The 21,534-nt window shown below is 53.3% G+C and overlaps 3 protein-coding genes across 4 annotated transcripts in view; 1 reads left to right on the top strand and 2 right to left on the bottom strand.

The window, feature by feature from the left end:
• Window positions 1–6,957, bottom strand: part of slc4a8 (solute carrier family 4 member 8) — a 35,983-nt gene extending 29,026 nt beyond the window's left edge. The window contains exon 1 of the mRNA XM_030375889.1: window positions 6,275–6,957. Coding sequence (XP_030231749.1) covers window positions 6,275–6,319 — 45 coding nt within the window. The 5' untranslated portion in view covers window positions 6,320–6,957. The remainder of the gene's footprint in view (window positions 1–6,274) is intronic.
• Window positions 6,958–7,341: 384 nt separating this feature from the next.
• ttll3 (tubulin tyrosine ligase-like family, member 3) lies at window positions 7,342–14,708 on the top strand. Of its 2 annotated transcripts, XM_030375884.1 has the most exons (13): window positions 7,342–7,432; window positions 7,527–7,638; window positions 8,122–8,319; window positions 9,352–9,544; window positions 9,795–9,841; window positions 9,939–10,067; window positions 10,171–10,285; window positions 10,522–10,632; window positions 11,267–11,459; window positions 11,841–11,989; window positions 12,226–12,469; window positions 12,606–13,044; window positions 13,583–14,708. In XM_030375884.1, exons 3-13 carry the CDS (start codon window positions 8,218–8,220, stop codon window positions 14,516–14,518), a joined length of 2,658 nt encoding a protein of 885 aa, XP_030231744.1. In that variant the 5' UTR covers window positions 7,342–7,432; window positions 7,527–7,638; window positions 8,122–8,217; the 3' UTR covers window positions 14,519–14,708. The 2 variants fall into 2 exon arrangements, with proteins under 2 accessions (XP_030231744.1, XP_030231746.1); XM_030375886.1 differs by having other exon boundaries at window positions 7,363–7,638; window positions 8,125–8,319.
• Window positions 14,709–16,707: 1,999 nt separating this feature from the next.
• On the bottom strand, window positions 16,708–20,466 carry LOC115557786 (class E basic helix-loop-helix protein 40). Its single transcript, XM_030375887.1, has 5 exons — window positions 20,089–20,466; window positions 19,713–19,776; window positions 19,351–19,458; window positions 18,924–19,047; window positions 16,708–18,590 (listed from the first exon to the last, which is right to left on the bottom strand). Exons 1-5 carry the CDS (start codon window positions 20,160–20,162, stop codon window positions 17,644–17,646), a joined length of 1,317 nt encoding a protein of 438 aa, XP_030231747.1. The 5' UTR covers window positions 20,163–20,466; the 3' UTR covers window positions 16,708–17,643.
• Window positions 20,467–21,534: the final 1,068 nt, after the last annotated feature.

Here is a 21,534-nt window from a genome sequence, read left to right as displayed (position 1 = left end):
AGAGAGCTCTCGGGTGTCGCCTGCTTTGTGACCGCATGGGTGCGTGTAACAGAGCTATCATGGGACTGCATTTTCCGACCCGGCAGAGCTAACTATTTGTTGATGGCGAGCTGCCTCCGTCACCGGGCAACGCTGTCTTCTGCTTCGCTCCTGTCTTCCAGCTGGGAGACCCTTATTGTCTCCCGCAGCTCGGAACGAGCTCACCGTCAAAGGACTCAGCAGCTGCCGCCCAAAATGGCCGCCTGTCCTTGAATTATCTCCGCCACATACGAGATGTTCAGAGCTCACCGCTCATCGGTGGCTGGCGTGGGGGTGGCTGGCTTGTGTTTGAGCGGAGAGATGCTCCGTAACCAGTGGATTGGCAGTGGATGCCCTCCCATTTTCTGGCTCGGAGAATAGATGATAAACGGCAGGAGGATTATTCACCCACTGGGGACGCATTCAGAGCATTGAAACATAAAGATAATCTGATGGGGCCCGGCCTATTCCCTCGGCAAACATTAGGCCGCTCTGCTGTCCATTTCTACTTTCCACTTGTTGCGTACATTTGAGTAAGAATCGATTCGACAGTAAAGTTTGTCTGACGTCCTTCTCCAATGCGTTGAATATTTAATACATCGTTCTCCACCAACGTCGGTTGCATGAATCAGAATCAAAGTTCAAGCGACGCAGCGAAGTTCAGCCATAACAACCCATGACCATACAGCCAGCCTAGTGTTTACAGGAAGTTCAATTAGTTTCCACGCCAGCGAACAGTGGAGCAGGGATCATTAGCAGGCCCTTTGTGCTGGCCGGGCGGGGCGATCAATAAGGGGCGAGCAGAACGCAGTTACCTACCCTCAGGCCCAGGGGGCCGGTGGTGGGTTCTAATGAGCCTGAAGTGAGCTTCAGGACGCAGGGCGGCGGATCTGCTGACCACAGCCGTTCTTCGACCCTCACCCGGCATCACACGCAGACGGAGTCAGCATGGAATGAGACGTATGTCGCGTGAAACTTACTGGAGTGCCTTTGTGGATTAAGACTCTTTGGCGGGTTGGACGTTTATTAGAGAGCAGCACCGCCTGTCAGAATGTGATTGATGGAGCGGAGGAGGGCGGGTCGATTAAAGCCCACCGTGGTCACCGGACCCCCCTGTGGTTCTGTACTGACTGTGCTCAGCCCACATCTGATCGGGGACCATTAGACGTTACTCTAATGGCTGCTGCACTCACCCTCTCACCCTCTCAGCCCCTCACCCCCTCTCACCCTCTCACCCCTTCTCACCCTCTCACCCTCTCACCCTCTCACCCCCTCTCACCCTCTCACCCTCTCACCCCCTCTCACCCCCTGACTCTTCACCGCTCGAGCTACAAATGTTCACCGGCCCTAAAGCGGCCCTAATTTGCCCTTTCTCTCTCTCGTTCCGTCTGTCACTCATCTCTTCTGCTCTTCCCCTTCCTCCCTCCTCTCTTCCGGTTCCCTGCTCTCTCTCCGCTCTCTCTCTCTCTCTCTCTCTCTCTCTCTCTCTCTCTCTCTCCGCTCTCTCCGCTCTCTCTCCGCTCTCTCCGCTCTCTCTCTCTCTCTCTCCGCTCTCTCTCTCTCTCTCTCTCCCTCCACTCTCTCTCTCTCTCTCTCTCTCTCTCTCTCTCTCTCCCTCCGCTCTCTCTCTCTCTCTCTCTCTCCGCTCTCTCTCTCTCTCCGCTCTCTCTCTCTCCGCTCTCTCCGCTCTCTCTCTCTCTCTCTCTCTCTCTCCGCTCTCTCCCTCCACTCTCTCTCTCTCTCTCTCTCTCTCTCTCTCTCTCTCTCTCTCTCTCCCTCCGCTCTCTCTCTCTCTCTCTCTCTCTCTCTCTCCGCTCTCTCTCTCTCTCTCTCTCTCTCTCTCTCTCTCTCTCCGCTCTCTCTCTCTCTCCGCTCTCTCTCTCTCCGCTCTCTCCGCTCTCTCTCTCTCTCTCTCTCTCTCTCTCTCTCTCTCTCTCTCTCTCTCTCTCTTTCTCTCTCTCTCTCTCTCCTCTCTCTCTCTCTCTCTCTCTGCTCTCTTTCTCTCCGCTCTCTCTCTCTCTCCGCTCTCTCCGCTCTCTCTCCGCTCTCTCCGCTCTCTCTCTCTCTCTCTCTCTCTCCGCTCTCTCTCTCTCTCTCTCTCCCTCCACTCTCTCTCTCTCTCTCTCTCTCTCTCTCTCTCTCTCTCTCCCTCCGCTCTCTCTCTGTCTCTCTCTCTCCGCTCTCTCTCTCTCTCCGCTCTCTCTCTCTCCGCTCTCTCCGCTCTCTCTCTCTCTCTCTCTCTCTCTCCGCTCTCTCCCTCCACTCTCTCTCTCTCTCTCTCTCTCTCTCTCTCTCTCTCTCTCCCTCCGCTCTCTCTCTCTCTCTCTCTCTCTCTCTCTCCGCTCTCTCTCTCTCTCTCTCTCTCTCTCTCCGCTCTCTCTCTCTCTCCGCTCTCTCTCTCTCCGCTCTCTCCGCTCTCTCTCTCTCTCTCTCTCTCTCTCTCTCTCTCTCTCTCTCTCTCTCTCTCTCTCTCTCCTCTCTCTCTCTCTCTCTCTCTGCTCTCTTTCTCTCCGCTCTCTCTCTCTCTCCGCTCCTCTGATCCGCTCCCGGCGTGTCTGCGTCTGTCCTCCGGCGCCCGAGGCATGCTGAACTGACAGGAGAGCAGCGTATCCTGCTCAGGAACACTGGGCCTGTCACCTCCAGCCTGGCCTCTGTGTCTTGAGGGACAGGCCCGCCGCACGGCCGCTCTGCCCCGCCACACAGGCCCGCCGCATGGGGCCGTTCCCTGGTCCCAGGTAGGACCGGTCCTACCAGGGAGCCATGCACTGGTAAGACCGGTCGCAACACGACCACAACGCAGCACCACAACACGAGGGGGGGGGGGGGGGGGGAGGAGGTGGAGCAAACACGAGTCGGGGAGTGATTGACGGAGGCTACTGGAGAACGGGTTTGAAGAGGCTACTGTAAGCGAGAGGAGCCGGGCGTGTGTTTTTGTGAGAGGGTTTTCTTGGACTACCTCCTTGCCCGCTCTCCCTGCACATGCTCTGAGGCTGGGCCAATCACAGTGGCCGGTATTAGCTCTGTGGTATTGAAGCTCATCGAATGTGTCACAGGAAACGAGGATGATCAAATCACATGACGTGTAATTAAGGGGGAAACAAATTGATCCTTCAAAGCACTCCGGCATTGCTAGGGGAGGAGTTTGACCACATTATCCAGGAAGTGTACATCCAGTACATCCTCAACCCATTCATTGCCACCAATACGGTAACTCAATTATGAAATCAGTGCAGAATTAACAAGACTCGCCTCCAAAAGGAGGCGAGTCTTATTGGACAGACGGGGAGGAAGGGTGCATTGTAGGACTTCATTTGAATCGCATTGAGCTAAAGTGAAAGTTCCAATCAGGAAGGCACCTTTCAGTCTCCTGTACCAATTATCTCTCAGCCGTTTAGAACGGTCCGACACTTCTTGGAAGCGCTCGTTCACATTGTCCAACAGAATTAGCAGTGCTGTGCTTCTGTGTGTTCCATTACAGATTCACACCTCGCCAACTCCGTCATGTCCCAACGGGCTGAGCCCGGACACAACAGGAGGGACCACAGTTCATCTCCTATTTTAAGGGACACTATGCTACCATATTCCTTGGATAGTCACCAAAAAGAAAAGTCCTCATGTTGAATTTAACAAAGTATAGCACTTCCTTTTACTGGATTTATATCGATTATGTAGAACACTGAAAGATATGTTTGCATACATATATTCATTAACTTTACAGACTCCTCTCACTGGTGTCTTCTTTTATATTTTAGTTTTTGTGCTTTGTTTGTATTGTTTCATGATCTTTGTATTCAACCGGACCAATCATTCCTTGTTTGGATTCACCTGGACCAATCATCCTGTGTCTCGTCATATGGGCAAAAGAAGCATCCGGATACTGTTGTTTATCTTTGTTTTGGTGAACTATAAACTACTTTGAAGTACGACCATGGCAGAAGTGTTTTCAATGTCACCAGTGTCCTCTGTACTTTTAAGTGAGGTTTAAAGTGCCGCATGGCATTGGTCCCTGGGGAATCGATGCAACGCCTTTCATTCCCTTGTTGTTTGTGTTGCCGCCAGCAAATAAAAGCACGGGTTCTCTTCGGAGTACAACAAGCCCTGAGTCTCCCAGGCCCACGCCTTATGGAGGACCCACTGTAGGCTAAACACATGTGAGTGTTAAACTTGACCACTACTGCCAATAGAACCCACCAAAACACAGGTGATCTGTGTTCCTTCTCCTTGTTGCCACTATGAGCAACATTGGATGGTGGATATTGGGAAACAGCTCTTTCTGTCCCCGATATGTTCCTGGAAGAGGGGCACCCTGGGGAGATACACTCTCATGACCGATCAACGTACTGATGCTAAACAACACACACAAGACTAAACCGCTGGGAGGGATAACAAACGAGAATGAGGGACGTGTCCCCACCTGGTTGAGATGGTATGATCCTGACCGAAGTCATGGAAACCAAGCTCCACGTTAGATGTTGATCAGGGAGAGTTGATACTAGCATTTTGAAAACAAACGGGGGTCTGATCCTCATCAGTTGCGCTCCAAGACCCTTCTGATCCTCTCTGGGTCGTCTCCACTCCATCTAAGCACAAAGACGTCGTTGGACGTTGGAGAACCAGCAACGAATGCTGCTGTGAAGGGATAGCCTGCCCTGAGCTATGACGCCGATCTCACGCCTTCCTCTGCCTCTTCCACCCAAACGTGACGGTCGTTTTCTGAGACGAATATATCACGCCCCACCTCCGTGTTACACTGGAAGATATCTGCAAAGAATGGCCTCTACCGGCGAACTTCACGGGGGCGGGTTTCCGGGGACTGGATGGCGTCAGGAGGAGGAGTCGTCACGAGGGGGAGGAGTCAGGAGGAGGAGTCGTCGGGAGGTGGAGGAGTCAGGAGGAGTCAGGAGAAGGAGTCGTCAGGAGGAGGAGGAGTCAGGAGGAGTCAGGAGGAGGAGGAGTCAGGAGGAGTCAGGAGTCAGGAGGAGGAGTCATCAGGAGGAGGAGTCGTCAGGAGGAGGAGTCGTCAGGAGGAGGAGGAGTCAGGAGTCAGGAGGAGTCAGGAGGAGTCAGGAGGAGGAGGAGTCATGGGGAGTCAGGAGGAGGAGTCGTCAGGAGGAGGAGACCACAAGAGGAGGAGGAGTCAGGAGGAGGCAGGAGGAGGAGGCGTCAGGAGGAGTGTGGAGGAGGAGGAGTCAGGAGGAGGAGGCCTCAGGAGGAAGAGGTGTCAGGAGGAGTCAGGAGGCATCAGGAGGAGGAGGAGACCTCAGGAGGCGTCAGGAGGCGTCAGGAGGAGGAGACCTCAGGAGGCGTCAAGGAGGAGGAGGCATCAGGAGGAGACCTCAGGAGGCATCAGGAGGAGGCGTCAGGAGGAGGCACCAGGAGGAGGCACCAGGAGGAGGCACCAGGAGGAGGCGTCAGCAGGCGTCAAGGTCATTTGAGGGTAATTTAGGACACGCGCGCTGTTCCCTAACAAGCGCGTCGTAAACACACGGAGCGATGCGGTGCACCTCGTCGGCCTATTAATGCCTCTAATGGGTTTCAAAACGCTACAAGGAGTCCAGTAGGCTATTATTATCATTATGAAGACGAGCTCGTTCTCACGTACCGATGATTTATATTGTACATCCTTTGCAGATAAATAGGCTTTCTGAAGGGGAAAACGCTTTGACAACAGACCAGAACATAACCTAACATAGCATAGCATAACGTAACTTAATAACCTAACATTACCTCACATAGCATAGAATACCGTAACATAACCTAACATAACGTTCCGTCCCACGGAGGCTCTCCTCCGTGATGCTCTGACTGCACGTGTCGCTAGAACAACAACAGAACCCGCGCTGAAGGATGAGGCGTCCCGCGCCTCCGGACCGGGTACCCGGGTACCTACACCAGGGTATCTGGGTACCTGGACCGGGTACCCGGGACCTTGGCTGGATCGAACTCATTACACGTTCACCACTATTCAGAGATGAAAGCTTTTATCGGCTGAAACCTCTATCTGAGACAGGACCGGACCTCGGTCGGAACAGAATCGAGCGGAGTATAGACAGACAGACAGGCCCGCCGGGCGTTTCCGACACAGGAGAACCGACCGCATTTCAGCGGTGGTCTGGTTCTTAACAGCCTGCTGTGGAGCGGTGTGGAGCTTGGTGTTGAGCGGTTATCGGCTCGGTGGGGATCTAACTGTGGCCCGTGCAAGGACCGTGAATCTGATCCAGGACATGACAGACAAAGCGTGCATTTCCAACTTTACCTGATAGCTCAGGATGCTCTCGTTCTCGCCGCTTACAGTGGGCATGGTACCCGTCGGTCCGGGTCTCGGAGTCCAGAGGTGAGCGCTGTGTGTCCGCTAGACCTTCAGGGAGCCGCGTGGTCACTGGATGGGTTAGGCTGCGATCCACACCCGGTGGGTGACTTTCATGTTGATATCCCTGGAGACGGTGAACGTGGACATTTTCCCGTAGAGACAGAGATACTAGAGATGCCCCCCGCTGTGTTACCGTGGCACTGGGATGTGCTCTGAGCTCTCCTCCTCGCTCCTCGCGGACAACAGCGCGCAGCCAGCATCATTCAGCCTCAGCCAATCAGCGCGCAGGACGAGGCTGCAACGCTGCCTGCTGGGACTGATGGTGGGAGTTTGAGGTTTCAATAGGAGCTTTGACATGCATTCTACTTGTCGGTGTTTGTATTATCCTCTGGTTAAAAACTGATTTCACACGGGCTGTAGCACTTCAAGGTGGAGCCTCTACGAGCTCCTCGTTCACATCCCGCGAGTCTTTGGGGAGATGAGATCGGCACAACGATGTTGCCTGCTCCCTATTCCAAGTCATACAAAAGATAAACAAGGTGTGGAACACCGAAAACCAGAAGGGACCACGCTTCTACCGCCACCCGGTGGAACATATGAGAAACAGGTCAAATTTGATAGGGAGTGGAGTAAATATGAGTAACGTGATGTTCAGTACGGTATTAGAAAGATATCGAGGAATTACTTTTGGAGGCTTGAAAATAAACACTCAAAGTTTCCATATAATAAGAGTTTGAAAATAATGATGTTGTTTAATATTCATGCCCAAGAGGCAACAATAACTATGCCTGGGTCCGGACCATTAATAAATATTATTTTATGTACTATATTATTTTAATGGGTTATAATCTGTGTCACGGTGACGGTGAACTAGATATCTACAATAATCCCTAATCTCAGCGTTAAACTGAATACGTTTGAATTAACCAAACCGTTAGTATAACGCTGAATCAAACGGATGGCTGCGTTGCGTCCTGTTGTCATGGTGACCGGACAAACTCCGGCAGCCTGGGCGCCACTGCGCATGCACGATGCAGCCGGGTCACGCTACGTTGGTAGGTGAACCCTGCATGTGTGGATGATGGACTGACCCGTGAATATTAGGTGCATAGGGCGATAACTGGTTAAGAAATATAATTTTTCATATTTTGACGGTTTGTTTGAGGAGTTAATTCTTCCACCTGTTGACGTTCTTCAGCACACAGCGGGATCAGCATCTCTGAGAGTGTGTGTGAGAGTGTACATGCCCGCTGGTTCAAAGGGAAACCTGAGCCGGGTTTCCACGGAGAGCATGTCAACACGGCACTGAGGTTTGAACCGCATCGCACACAGTAGGGGGTCACAGTAGTGCCATAATATGTTTATTAATATGTTATCTATTCTAATGACTAGGCCACCTGGTCTAAGCCATTTGGTTCATGTTTGGCTACTATAGTTGGCTATGTTTATTTAAAAAACAAAAAAATTCAAAAGCTTTATTTGTCTAACATGTTGCCTCAGGCCTATTAGCAAATTGTCTTTGATTGAAGGCAGTCTGTTCTCTAATTGTGTTTATGTGGTGCTTGTGTAAGAAGTATGTTGCGTTATATTAATTTATTTGTCAAGTATATATTAATGTATACAAATGAAAATTGTACTTATTTTAAATTCACTTTGGGTAACAGCGTATGCTAAATGCCCTATGTAAATGAAATGCCTCGATGTATAACGATGTAATAATAACAATCATAATATACTTTAATTCACGTCAGGAGAAGGATTAAGTAATAATTTACTTAAATCCGCCTTTTCAGTAGAGTTCCCCCTACGTTGAGAGACTCTCCTGACCCCAGTGGACCTGTGGTGGGTCAGACAGCAGGGGGACCCTGGAGACCCCGGGGGCCCCTCCGATGGGGGCGAAGGGGCGTCGCAGCAGCGTCCTCCTCAGCCTCCCGGTCCTGAACCCGGAGAGGCTGAAGGCCGCCAAGGCTCTGGCGGAGCGAGCGGTCAAGGTGAGCGACTTCTGAACAGGTCCTGTCTCAATGTAATCCAGGGTCCTGTCTAAATGTAATCCAGGGTCCCGTCTAAATGTAATCCATGGTCCTGTCTAAATGTAATCCAGGTGTCCTGTCTCAATGTAATCCAGGGTCCCGTCTAAATGTAATCCAGGTGTCCTGTCTCAATGTAATCCAGGGTCCTGTCTAAATGTAATCCAGGGTCCCGTCTAAATGTAATCCAGGTGTCCTGTCTCAATGTAATCCAGGGTCCTGTCTAAATGTACTCCAGGGTCCCGTCTAAATGTGATCCAGGTGTCCTGTCTCAATGTAATCCAGGGTCCCGTCTAAATGTAATCCAGGGGCTGTCTAAATGTAATCCAGGTGTCCTGTCTAAATGTAATCCAGGTGTCCTGTCTAAATGTAATCCAGGGGTCCTGTCTAAATGTAATCCAGGATTCCTGTCTAAATGTAATCCAGGGTCCTGTCTCAATGTAATCCAGGGTCCTGTCTAAATGTAATCCAGGGTCCTGTCTAAGCGTTATCCAGGGGTCCTGTCTAAATGTAATCCAGGGGTCCTGTCTAAATGTAATCCATGGTCCTGCCTAAATGTAATCCAGGGGTCTTGTCTAAATGTAATCCAGGTGTCCTGTCTAAATGTAATCCAGGGTCCTGTCTCAATGTAATCCAGGGTCCTGTCTAAGTGTAATCCAGGGTCCTGTCTAAGTGTAATCCAGGGGTCCTGTCTAAATGTAATCCAGGGTCCTGTCTCAATGTAATCCAGGGTCCTGTCTAAATGTAATCCAGGGTCCTGTCTAAATGTAATCCAGGGTCCTGTCTCAATGTAATCCAGGGTCCTGTCTAAGTGTAATCCAGGGGTCCTGTCTAAATGGAATCCATGGTCCTGTCTCAATGGAATCCAGGTGTCCTGTCTAAATGTAATCCAGGGGTCCTGTCTAAATGTGTAATCCAGGCATCTTCTCTAAATGGGCCCTGTCTAAGGGGGTCCTGTCTAAATGTCCTCCTCTCCTCCTCCTCTCCCCTCCTCAGCAGGGGAAGGTGTTCTCCATCCAGGGTCCGTACCCCGTGGTGCGGGCCGACCTGAGGGCCCGGGGCTGGGTGGAGCGGCGTCTGACCCCGCCCTTTCAGAAGGCCCCTAGCGAGCGCGGGGACGAGGAGGGGGAAGGAGACGAGGACGGGGAGGAGGACAGGGCAGAGGGCCCAGAGGGCCGCCTGGGGGCCGGTGAGAGGGGTCCTTCTTAATATTCCGCTGACTCACTCTTCAGTCGGGTGTTTTCACACTTTCCTGATATTAATCGGTGCTGGAAGGTTTGCATGTTGTAGGTTTTCGGGGATCGTCTCACTGTGGACATTGGGTCTAGACACACACAGACACACAGACACAGACACACTCAGACACTGACAATGACACAGACACACAGAAGCAGACACACAGAGGCGCACCCCTTTACGTGCGGGTCATGTGCTTTCAGAGGAGGCGGACAGAGAGGAGGAAGTGGACGGAATGTACAACCTCATGGTAAGATCAGAACGGGCAGAGAGCTCGCGACCCACTGAACACAAACGTCCTCCTTCTGAGTGCCGGGTCAGGACCGATGTTCCCCGTGTTGTCTCAGTCCCGCCTGGTGCGGAACGAGACCGCCAGCCTGCTGTGGACCATGAGGAGGGACACCATCGACTGTAAGTCTCTGAGGAAGGACCAGATGACCAACCATTACGCCAACTCCGGCACGTTCACCACCAAGGTCTCTCCTCTCTTTCAAGAACTGCATGATGGGTAATTCAGCATCTTACCTTGCACCACTTAAATCCAATGGGTCTAAAGCCCTACCCCTGGTCGGCCTCCAGGTGGGGCTGTGCGTCAACCTGCAGAACCTGCTGTGGTTCGACACCGCCGACCCCGACAGCTTCTTCCCACGCTGCTACCGGTTGGGGGCTCAGGACGAGAAGCAGGCCTTCATAGGTACGCTCGAGAAGCAGAGCCGGCTCCATGCTTCTTCACGATTGGTCCTTTGGCAGACCCATGCCTTGTGCGACGCGCCTTTCAGCTCCTCCGCGTGTGTGTGTGTGTCTGTGTCTCTTTGTGTGTGTGTGTGTGTGTGTGTGTGTGTGTGTGTGTGTGTGTGTGTGTGTGTGTGTGTGTGTGTGTGTGTGTGTGTGTGTGTGTGTGTCTCTGTGTGTCTGTGTGTCGTCCTGAAGAGGACTTCAGGAGGACCGCCTGCAGCAGTCTGCTGCAGTATGTGGTGGAGTCAAGCTGCCTGGACGCTGGTGATAGACAGGAACACACTGGGGACACTGAGACACTGAAGGGTAATGCACAAGGAAACAGCGTCTCTGAGACACTGAAGGGTAATGCACACGGAAACAGCGTCTCTGAGACACTGAAGGGTAATGCACACTGAGGACACTGAGACACTGAAGGGTAATGCACACGGAAACAGCGTCTCTGAGACACTGATGGGTAATGCACACTGAGAAACTGAAGGGTAATACCCACTGAGGACTGTCTCTGAGACACTGAAGGGTAATGCCCACTGAGGACTGTCTCTGAGACACTGAATGGTAATGCCCACTGAGGACTGTCTCTGAGACACTGAAGGGTAATGAACACTGAGGACTGTCTCTGAGGCACTGAAGGGTAATGAACACTGAGGACACTGAAGGGTAATGAACACTGAAACAGCATCTCTGAGACACTGAAGGGTAATGCACACTGAGGACCCTGAAGGGTAATGCACACTTAGGACAGTGTCTCTGAGACCCCGAAGGGTAATGCACACTTAGGACACTTAGATACCGAAGGGTAATCCACACAAATAATACGCTGTGCTCTGTATATCCAAAACGTTTTAAGGAGGGGCCCTGACCACATGTTTTGCGTGTTTTTAAGATCCCTCAGCTCATTGGACGTCGTGTTTTATAAGAACGGTCTCCCTTCGTCCAGGTGGGAAAAGACAATGCAGGCGGCAAGCGCGTCGATTCGTCGATGCAGGAATGATCGACAGTGCTCTGCACGTATGCCAGGAGTTCCTCAACAGCCTGGAACATGGTGACATTGATGTCACCGTGGAAACGTTCACCTCGCTGACGGGAGAGCAATGGACAGAGTTCCTGCGCGACTACTACCTGGTGGTGCAGTGAGTCTTGATTATTAACCCCGCTGCAGTTATCATGGGACGTTCCGGACGTGTGTTAGCACATTCTTGATTTGGAGCCACGCCATGGGTCTGTGTAGACTTCTGAAGAGTAAGTCCCGCCTCCGAGGCTCCTGGTTCCATCGGTCAAATGTCTACGGGAAACAACATGGGGGTTTTAGAATGATCGTACATAACAAACTCTGTAGGTGGCGAAGAAGTAAAAGCTGCGTCACGTTTTGAACGACACACTTTTTTCCATCTAGTTTCGACTGGATATTTGGATTGTCGGCGCCGTTAAAGCAGTAAACTATCATTAATACTACTTTAACGGCACCGCTATGGGTCTGTACTGCCATGCACTGAGGGTGAATGTCTGTGCAGCGGAGGAGCTCGGATCCAGGGGGCCGTGGAGTTTGTGGAGCGCTGCCGGAGAATGTTGAGCCGACTGCATGAAGTCTGCCCACAGCTGGACACAGACGGCCTGCACAACGTCTGGATCGTCAAGCCAGGGGCCATGTCCCGGGGACGGGGTGAGCCTCCCCCCTCGTGGTTCTACGACGGTCTTTAGTTAATCAGGCCCCCGTGGGAAGTTATAAAAGCGAACAAAAGTTGTATTTATAAGAACTGGCCTCAGTACTTCTGCAATATGGGATTGTATTACCCTCTTATGCACTTAAAAATAGTACTTTGCATTTCTCTCAGGGTGAGTTTGACCATGTCCCTTCCTCTCCTGTGGGGGGCTGTGTTGTCCCCCCCTTCCCTGCAGGCATCATGTGCATGAACCGCCTGGAGGACATCCTGACCCTAGTCCACAGTGACTCCACCCTGATCAAGGACAGCAAGTGGGTGGTGCAGAAGTACCTGGAGCGCCCCCTGCTGGTTTACGGCACCAAGTTCGACATCCGCCAGTGGTTCCTGGTGACCGACTGGAACCCGCTCACCATCTGGTTCTACAACGAGTGCTACCTGCGCTTCTCCACGCAGCCCTACTCCATCTCCTCCCTCGACAGGTCCGCCCCCGGGTTTCCCCCAGTTTCTGTAATGAGGCCCCAGGGTTACACACGACCATGCTTTGTAAACAACACTGACCCTCTCCGCTCGTCCCCTCTCCTGAACCCCACCTCCTCCTCCTCCACCCCCCACCAGCTCCGTCCACCTGTGCAACAACTCCATCCAGAAGCACTTCGCTCCGTCGCGGGCGCGCCACCCGGGTCTGCCAGATGACAACATGTGGTCCTGCTCCCAGTTCCGGGCCTACCTGCAGGACCAGGGGCTGGGCGGCTCCCAGTGGGGGGTGCTGGCCGTGCCGGGCATGCAGCAGGCGGTGGTCCGCGCCATGCGCACGGCCCAGGACCTGGTGGAGCCCCGCCGGGCCAGCTTCGAGCTGTACGGCGCCGACTTCATGCTGGGCCGCGACCTGCGGCCCTGGCTGCTGGAGATCAACGCCAGCCCCACCATGGCCTGCTCCGCCGTCGCCACCGCGCGCCTCTGCCCCGCCGTGCAGCTCGACACGCTCCGGGTGGTGCTCGACTGGAGGGGCGAGCCCGCCGCCGACACCGGGGGCTTCTACCTCCTCTACAAGCAGGTGGGGGACGCCATCGGCCCCACACCGTCGTCCGACACCGTCGCCCGACACCGTCACCCGACACCGGCACCGTCACACGCTGGTCGTTTAGCTCCCGGGCGGTTCATTTACATTGAGGGCGTTTAGCAGACGCTTTTATCTAAAGCGACTTGCAATAAGTACAATTTGTCAGAAGAAAGAGGAACAGTAAGGATGTTCATAGAACCAAGTGCCAAGCACTAACAATCACTAGGTTAACCCATTCCCCGTATGCAGCAAAGATAGCTAGGATAGGATGCTACACCATGCAAAGTACTAGTTTTAAGTGCCATGACGTGCAACATACAGTAAGTGCGTAAGAGGGGTGTGGGGGGCTAAGGGGGAGGCTACGCAGAGTCTAGGTGAACAACTGAGTTTTGAGTCTTTAGTGGTGGTCCTGACATCGGCAGGGGGCTCGTTCCACCACTGCGGTGTGTCCACAGAACACACCTCAACGTATCCCCCTACTCCATCACCGGCCTGTACCCCCCCCCCCCCCCTCTGTGTTCTGTCCCCACAGGCCGCTGTGGAGGTCCCCCACTACGTCGGGACCAACCTGTTGGTGGAAGGAGCTCCACTGAGACCGGCCCCGTCCCGACCGGCGCCCCGTAAACCCCCCTCCTGTCCTAACCCGCTTCCTCCTAGAGCTTCTGTGGAGCCGTCGCCCCCCGTCGTCCATAAGACCCCCCCGACCGCAGTCAAGACCCCCGGCCTCAGGCCTCCTCAGGCCCCCACCGCAGTCAAGACCCCCGGCCTCAGGCCTCCTCAGGCCCCCACCACCGATAAGCCCCCCGGCCTCAGGCCTCCTCAGGCCCCCACCACAGATAAGCCCCCCGGCCTCAGGCCTCGCCCCGCCTCCAGGGTCCGGCCCTCGGGTACCAAGCGTCCCTCCTCCGGCGACCTCAGGACGCCGCTGCCGTCGCTGTCCCTCAAGAGCCGGCTCCACGGGAGAACTCTGAGCGGCGGACCCCCCGGCCCGGGGGGCAGACCCCCCGGTCTCGGCAGCCGCTCCCACCACAGGTCAGCGCCCGAGCGCCCGGCGCCGCTGGCCCCTGGGGGCCCGAGGGCCTCCAGAGGGCCTCCGGAGGGCCCGAGGGCCCGCCACCCGGGTCTGAGCCAGGGCCAGGACAGGGTGGCCCTGGTCCCCGTGACTCTGCTCTGTTCCCCCGGCCTCCCCGCACATCGCCCGCCACAGGCCCCGACCCTTACCCTGGCGGGCGGGGAGCCACTGAGTCCCTGGGCACGCTCCCTGCAGGGAGAGGGGAGGCCCCACCGCAGGGCCCTCCCCTCTCTGTCCGGGCCCCTGCCCGACCTGGAGGTGTTCAGCCTGCGGCCCGGGTCCCTGTCCAGGGAGCGGTCCGCTCTGCTCTCCCTCCAGAGCCTGCACCGGTTCAAGGTCTGCTCCCGTCGGCAGACGCTCTGCCGGTACCAGTTCACGGGCGTGGCCAATCACTGACCAGACCACGGGGAGGCTGGACCAATGAGAAAAGGAGGAGCTGAGAGGTTTTTTTATTCGGGGCATTCAGGTTTTTTGTGTTTAATATTTCTAAGGCAAAACATGTCCATCATTTATTGTCGTCGTATTCATCATCGTATTTGGAAACTTTGGCACAAAAACGATTAAAAGCATTCTGATGTTACATTAAGTTTTGTATTTCGGTCTTTTTTTCCCGCTGACGGTAGTAGTTATTGCTGCGTCAAAGAACAATTTCATAGTTAAATGGTTATATGTTCTATATTCGTCCACCTGGGGGCGACGCACGCCTACTAACAGAACACCGGAACTGACGATGACGACCCAACTCACTGGCACAATCTCGAAAATCGTATTTTTCTTAATGCTCAACTGCTCATTTGAGTCGTTTTCTAAAGTTGATAAAAGCATTTAACTCGTTTTCAGCATTTAACTATCTCCGGGTAGACGGCCGGAAGATAACGGTTACAGAGAAACATTTCCCACATTTGAATCATTTCAAATATGGATATAGCGATCTGGTTTTAAAATATGACACATTCACACCCCCCCTTATAAATACAGGACCAGGTATATTTAGAGTGCAGCTCGAGCCTTCCCACCAGTTCAACGGGGTCATGACAAGGGGATGAGTGTGGTGTGCTTATGTCAACTGTTCAGATGAGAGTTTAGGGAACAATCCCATCATTGACGGGGTGTGGGTTGCAGACCATGACACTGGATGGATCGTCTCTTGTTACTGGGGGCGGGGGGCATGCTACTGGTAACCCCCCTCCCCCCACACACACACACACACACACACACACACACACACACACACACACACACACACACACACACACACACACACACACACACACACACACACACACTCCTCCATCTCTCTCCAAAAGTAAAAAAACAAAACAAGCAAAAACGAATTTCCACAGGAAAAATACTTTATTGATACGCTTATATAATCAACACGTATTGACAAAATATGTACATCAAACATCTTCCGCGTAGGTCCCAAAATATAGAATCTCAAGAACCTCTTTCTGTAGAAAAACTATTCGTGTGTTCAAACGTTTACATTCACCTCTCTCCGCGGTAGTTTACACAAAGCACAGAGAAAACCACATCTGAGGTTCATCCACGTTTCACAAGTAGAAGGCAATAGCATGAACAAACACCTGGTTTGACTGGAAAAATAAAGAGGTTGAATACGCAGACTAGGCCCAGCACAGTGCTACAGTATATATATATATCCATAGGTTCTGAGTATACAACATCACACCCCACTCGTCTTCTGTCTCCCTGGACAGAGCGCTAGAGCATGTATCAAAAATAGAGATGTACAAGTGGATTTAACAATGACACAAAAACAAACGATCTCACAGTTTGTCAGGAAACAGCTCGCCCCTTGAGACGGACCGTTTCTCCCCCTCCTCTCACCGTGTACGGTCGTAGGGGAGCTCTTGGTTTAGGGTCCTAGCCACAGGAGTCAAAGGGCACCTATGTTTGAAGTAACACGTGACCTAGAATACTTAGCAAGCTAACTCAGCAGTGAGCTTAGCAGAAGAACTGACAACCTGTGTATATCATTTAAAACGGGGGGGGGGGGCATTTGGTGAGACAGATTCTATGCGTACAAACGACGTGTCTTTTAGCGACGGCTCAAACTGAGACACACCAGCGTCCGTAGCAAGTACATCAACAGCAGCATCTAAAGAACTCCTTTACATTCAACCGTGTGTGTGTGTGTGTGTGTGTGTGTGTGTGTGTGTGTGTGTGTGTGTGTGTGTGTGTGTGTGTGTGTGTTTGTGTGTGTGTTCTGTGGTGCATGTGTGTGTGTGTGTGTGTTTGTGTGTGTTCTGTGGTGCATGTGTGTGTTCGTGTGTAGGTGTGTGTGTGTGTTCTGTGGTGTGTGTGTGTGTGTGTGTGTGTGTGTGTTCTGTGGTGTGTGCGTGTGTTCTGTGGTGTGTGTGTGTGTGTTCTGTGGTGTGTGTGTGTTCTGTGGTGTGTGTGTGTGCGTGTGTTCTGTGGTGTGTGTGTGTGTGTGTGTGCGTGTGTTCTGTGGTGTGTGCGTGTGTTCTGTGGTGTGTGTGTGTGTGTGTGTGCGTGTGTTCTGTGGTGTGTGCGTGTGTTCTGTGGTGTGTGTGTGTGTGTGTGTGTGTGCGTGTGTTCTGTGGTGTGTGTGTGTGTGTTTATGTGCGTGTGTTCTGTGGTGTGTGTGTGTGTGTGTGTGTGTAGTGTATCTGTGGTGTGTGGGTGTGCAGAACGGATCCATCAGAGTGGGGTCCTGTACAATGAGCACTGTGGAGTACATTAACATTCATTCAGAACAAAGAGCGGGGGGGGGGGGGGGGGGGAGAGAGGAGCTTTCCAGCGTTGGTGTGAATGGCGGATTTCTCTCGTTCGCTTTCCCCTCGTTCTCCGTCGTCCTCCGAGACGCCCTCTTAAAAATGTCCTCTCATCTGTTTTCTGACCTCAGGAGGAAAACACAGGCGAGGAGAGACTGGGAGGTGGTCCTTAGTCTTAGTCTCTATCGTTAAGTCTCCCTCCGTCAGGTCTCTGTCTGAACCTCCGTCAAGTCTCTGTCTGAACCTCCGTCAGGTCTCTGTTTGATCCAACGTCAGGTCTCTGTCTGAACCTCCGTCAGGTGTTGTCTGATCCTCCATCAGGTCTCTCTCTGAACCTCCGTCAGGGTCTGTCTGATCCTCCGTCAGGTCTTGTCTGATCCTCCATCAAGTCTCTCTCTGAACCTCCGTCAGGTCTCTGTCTGATCCTCTGTCAGGTCTTGTCTGATCCTCCATCAGGTCTCTGTTTGATCCCCCGTCAGGTCTCTGTCTGATCCTCCGTCAGGTCTTGTCTGATCCTCCATCAGGTCTCTCTCTGAACCTCCGTCAGGTCTCTGTTTGATCCTCCGTCAGGTCTCTGTCTGAACCTCCGTCAGGTCTCTGTTTGATCCTCCGTCAGGTCTCTGTCTGAACCTCCGTCAGGTCTCTGTCTGATCCTCCGTCAAGTCTCTGTCTGATCCTCCATCAGGTCTCTCTCTGAACCTCCGTCAGGTCTCTGTTTGATCCTCCATCAGGTCTCTGTCTGACCCCCCCCCCCCCGTCCGCTCTCTAGTCTTTGGTCTCCAGGGTGAGGGGGGGCACCAGCTTCAGGGCCTGGAGGAGGGCCGGGGAGTCCATGGGGGTCTGAGGGTGGCTGGGGGACGGAGAGGCCCCCCTGGAGGAGCGGTGGTGCTGGGGGGCCGCGGCCCTGTCCCCGGGGGCCCCCATGCCGGGGTAGAGCATGGGCATGGCGCCGGAGTACCAGCACTTCTCCAGCATGGGTAGGTAGGAGGCGGCGGAGGGGGGCAGCAGGTAGAAGGGCATGCAGAGGGGGTGGGGGGCCGGCGGCAGGGGCTGGTGGGGGGACACGCTCATGTAGCTGCGGCTGCTGGAGGACGACGACGACGAAGAGGACTCCGCCCCCGACTGCGACTCGTCCTCAGAGGACTCCACGCGGGGCCGCTTACGGTGGGGCCCACCGCCGCCGCCGCCACCGCCGCCGCCGCCGCCGCCGCCCTCCTGCTTGATGGAGGCGGGGCCGTGGCGCTCTGCCGCCGAGCGCTTCAGAGGCCCCGCCTCCTGGAGGTAGTAGTCGGGCCTCTTCTCCAGCTCGCCGCCGTAGCCGCTGTCCGTGTCCGTGTCGCTGCCGCTCTGCTCGCTGCCTCCCGGGGGGTACGCCCGCTGGATCACCGGCACGCAGTTCCTCCCGTAGCCCTCGCCGGGCGGGGGGGGCAGGCCGTCGGCCGCGCCCTTCTGGGCCCCCTGGTGGTGCGGCTGCTGTGCGGCGGGGGCGTCCTGCGGCCGCGGGCTGGGGCTGGGGGCGGGGGGCGGCGATCGGGGCGGGCCCTGCAGCACCTCGGTGGCCAGCTGGTGCAGGTGGTTGATCATGTTGGCGGGGGTCAAGTCGCCCTCCGTCTCCCAGCTGGCCACGTACTGCAGCATCTCTTTGGCACACATGTGGAAGCCGGAGCGGAACAGCTCCTCCGCCTTCTGCTGGCCCACGGCGGGGGCGGGGTCTGCGGAGAGACACCACAGAGTGAGCATCGGGAGCAGGGGAACCTGAACCCTCAACATCTCCTCTGAGCAGAGGAACCTGAACCCTGAACATCTCCTCCGAGCAGAAGAACCCGACCTAAACATCTCCTCTGAGCTGGGGAACCCTACCCTGACCTCTTAAGGAGCATGTAACGTCTAAAGTCATGCACCCGAGGTATGACTGACTTCTTCTGCAACAAGGTCAAATGTTGGAAGACCAGCATGTACCTCTGAAATTGTCTAGCCTTCATGCAGTCAAATGTACGTGTGTGTGTGTGTGTGTGTGTGTGTGTGTACTAGGGCATCCCACTCACCAAGTTGCATGCCATTCTGCAGAGCCAGTATCTTCTGCTGCTGCTGCTCCAGGAGTGAAGTGAGGGCTTTGACGTGTTTCAGCGTCAGTTCCAGGACCACAGCCTTCTCCAGATGGCCCAGAGTCTGCAGGAGCCAACAGTGGGACACACAGGAAGTACATTAGCCAGGCCTCCTGGTCATAGCTCAACTGTAAATTCCCAGTGTCGTTTTTGTAAATGTTGATGTCCTCCCTGATGAATTTCCACACTAATAATAGGCCGTGACAATAGCCTGCAAAAACGAGCATACTGTAAATATCTGGGTATCGTCTTCACGTACAGCCAATTGCGGGTGTAGAAGCACGCCATCGCCACTGGGCGGTGTCGGTCAGCAAAGACCGACAGAAACATGAGCCGTCCCCGTTATGCGTCCACGGTGGGAACTCACCGTGAGTTTGAGGTGCTCCGGTAACAAATCTTTCAACTGAGCGATGCACTCGTTTATCCGGTCGCGCCGTTTCTTCTCGATGAGTCTGTGAGGCAGTTTGTAGGTTTCCTGCAAATGACAACACGACCGGTAAATACAGCAAATAAGGAACCGGGCTGTGACAGATAACACACAGATAAGCAGGCTGGGCTGGATTAGTTATGTCATCGGTAAATGAGGTCAACCACTTATTTGGGGCCGTGGGAAAAAAAACTGAAATGTAGTTTACTACTTTAAATACAAATTGGAAAAAAATAAATAATCAACATGTATTTATTCAAAGTAAGTTCAAAAGACCGAAGTGATATTCATAACAAACAGACCTTGCTCTCCTCGCCCCGTTTCATTCCTCGCCTCGATTTATAAACGTACATGGGGAAGTCCATCCTGAGACGAAGAAAACACAAACATTCAGTGACGCAGAACTACAGAAGAGTTAGAGCTCAGAGTAACTGTCAGTTGGACAGGTGGACCGGTCTGGAGGTGGACCCCCAGACCGTTCCGGTAGAGGACCCCAGGAGCGGTCCGGGGTAAGCCCGCAGGACCAGTCCGCTAGAGGCTAGAGGACCCCAGTACCGTTCGGCTGGAATTCTCCAGGATCGGTCGAGTGGAGGACCCCCAGGACCAGTGTGCTAGACTAGAGTACCCCAGGACCATTCCGCTAGAGGACCCCAGGACCGGTGTCCGTGAGGAACTTACCCCTGCATGTCCCCCAGGTCAGCCGCAGTGTGCGCGGTGAGTAGCGGCGGTGGAGCGCTCGACACACGCTCCATTCTCTCGGCTCCTGATGCGCAGTCAAACTAACTGTGACTTCAGTGAGACTGCGAATTTACTGAACCCGCCGGGTCTAGACAAATAAAAAGCGTCTCCAAAAATAAATAACAATGTATTAAAAAAAAGAAAAAGTGAGCATCAATTGAACGGAGGAATCCGCGAGAGCGCACGGTGTGTCCACGTCAACGGAGGAGAGGCGGTCCCGCTGGGAGACGCTGGGAGAGTGGGGGAGGACGGAGCGACGGGTTCAATAAACCATCCGATTCTTGCTCCGACTGCCTCTGTCACATGAGCCTCACGTGTAGCGGAGCTGTATGCCGGGAGGCGGGCCCTCCTGCAGATAAGGAACCTGAGTGGGCGGACGGCGGCCTACGTCAGAGTGGGGGCGTGGCACATGTCAGAGCGGGGGCGTGGCCCCCAGTCCCGTGTCCGACCATGTTGTCCTGCACGGAGACACGCAGAGACGCTCCGGAGACAACAACACAGAAGAGTTGCATTGTGGACATGCGTCTTTTTAGGGATGTTCTATAATCTACATCAACATGTTACATAGATTATAACATTATCTGTTGAACGCATTGTAGTTAGACCGCCACGTGGGATTTATCATAGCAAAGCGTAATATGATATAGGCCTATTGGTCTCAGTATATATCGTTAAAATAACTATACATTTTATAAGTCAAAATATTAATGTGTAGGCCTAAAATGCAATGCAACAATAATAACATGAAACATAATTAAAATGAACACAGAAAGTACAGCGCTATTTTTTGGTGCATTTCAAAATAAAATACAATAATCCTGGATATCCTATGATTATGAGCATAAACTCTAATGACCTCTTTTGAGTTTAGGGTCCGGTGTGCATTCCTGATGCCACGTGTCATCATAAATATACTAATGTTGGAATAGGGGCAGTAGGGGTGGGTACAGCCCAGTCGCCAGATAAGTGTTTCTCACATTTCATTGGAACGGAGTCCGGCCCGAGCCGTTTTGTAATCAAATGAGATAATGTAATTAAGAAATATCTCTGATCTATTTATTTGTTTTTACCAAGAAGAGCTCATTAAAACTGTAATACTAATGCAATTTTTCTACGTCGTTCAGTAACTGAATCAGTCGACAAACATCCTGATAACTAGTGAAACAAAGCGGGCGTCCTTCAGGGAATAAATCAGAACTTGTTTAAGAGGCACTGATTTAATCTTCAATAATTGGAGAACTGCTGGGAATTTAGACTACAAGCATGGAAAGCCCCTTCATGGTAAACCTAATAAAAATAGCCTAGTCAATGAAATAGCCCAACAATCGAAAGTGTAAGTGAATCCAGTTGTCCAACCAAGTGAGCACACAGCTGGAGGTCTTTGCA

The sequence above is a fragment of the Gadus morhua genome, chromosome 13, assembly GCF_902167405.1.
Source record: "Gadus morhua chromosome 13, gadMor3.0, whole genome shotgun sequence".
Lineage (NCBI taxonomy): Eukaryota > Metazoa > Chordata > Actinopteri > Gadiformes > Gadidae > Gadus > Gadus morhua.
Note: the sequence above shows the minus strand (reverse complement) of the source record. Positions and strands in the feature narration are given on the sequence as shown.

Coding starts and splice junctions, on each gene's coding strand:
- ttll3 (XM_030375884.1), top strand. CDS start 8,218: ATGGGGGCGAAGGGGCGTCGCAGCAGCGTCCTCCTCAGCCTCCCGGTC. Junction 10,286..10,521: donor CGAGAAGCAGGCCTTCATAG/GTACGCTCGAGA, acceptor GTCGTCCTGAAG/AGGACTTCAGGAGGACCGCC. Junction 13,045..13,582: donor TCTACCTCCTCTACAAGCAG/GTGGGGGACGCC, acceptor CTGTCCCCACAG/GCCGCTGTGGAGGTCCCCCA.
- LOC115557786 (XM_030375887.1), bottom strand. CDS start 20,162: ATGGAGCGTGTGTCGAGCGCTCCACCGCCGCTACTCACCGCGCACACT. Junction 19,459..19,712: donor AACGGGGCGAGGAGAGCAAG/GTCTGTTTGTTA, acceptor TGTCATTTGCAG/GAAACCTACAAACTGCCTCA. Junction 18,591..18,923: donor GCAGAATGGCATGCAACTTG/GTGAGTGGGATG, acceptor GTCTCTCCGCAG/ACCCCGCCCCCGCCGTGGGC.